Here is a 308-nt window from a genome sequence, read left to right as displayed (position 1 = left end):
GGGCTGTGGGAGTCCGGGAGCCGCGCCGAGCCGCGCGGAGCCGAGCAGAGCCACGCCGAGCGGCGCCCAGCGAGGCGGCCGGACTCGCAGCACCCATGCTGCTGACGCTGGCCTGGGGCGCACTCTTCTTCCCGGGGCTCTTCGCGCTCTGCACCTGGGCGCTGCGCCGCTCGCGGCCCGAATGGACCAACATCGACTGCGTGATGATCAGCACCAGGTACCAGCGCGCCGCCCTCCCGGACCAGGGCGCTGCCCACCCCTCCCCGCCGCTGTGGCTGGGCCGCGCCCCGGCCCCGCCTGCCCCCCCC

General features: G+C 76.9%; 1 protein-coding gene across 1 annotated transcript in view; it reads left to right on the top strand.

Moving 5' to 3' along the window:
* Window positions 1-6: 6 nt before the first annotated feature.
* Window positions 7-308, top strand: part of TLCD3A (TLC domain containing 3A) — a 15619-nt gene continuing 15317 nt past the window's right edge. The window contains exon 1 of the mRNA XM_006167523.3: window positions 7-217. Within this exon, the coding sequence (XP_006167585.1) occupies window positions 96-217 (122 nt within the window). The 5' untranslated portion in view covers window positions 7-95. The remainder of the gene's footprint in view (window positions 218-308) is intronic.

Source organism: Tupaia chinensis, unplaced genomic scaffold (assembly GCF_000334495.1).
Source record: "Tupaia chinensis unplaced genomic scaffold, TupChi_1.0 Scaffold144899_1, whole genome shotgun sequence".
Lineage (NCBI taxonomy): Eukaryota > Metazoa > Chordata > Mammalia > Scandentia > Tupaiidae > Tupaia > Tupaia belangeri.
Note: the sequence above shows the minus strand (reverse complement) of the source record. Positions and strands in the feature narration are given on the sequence as shown.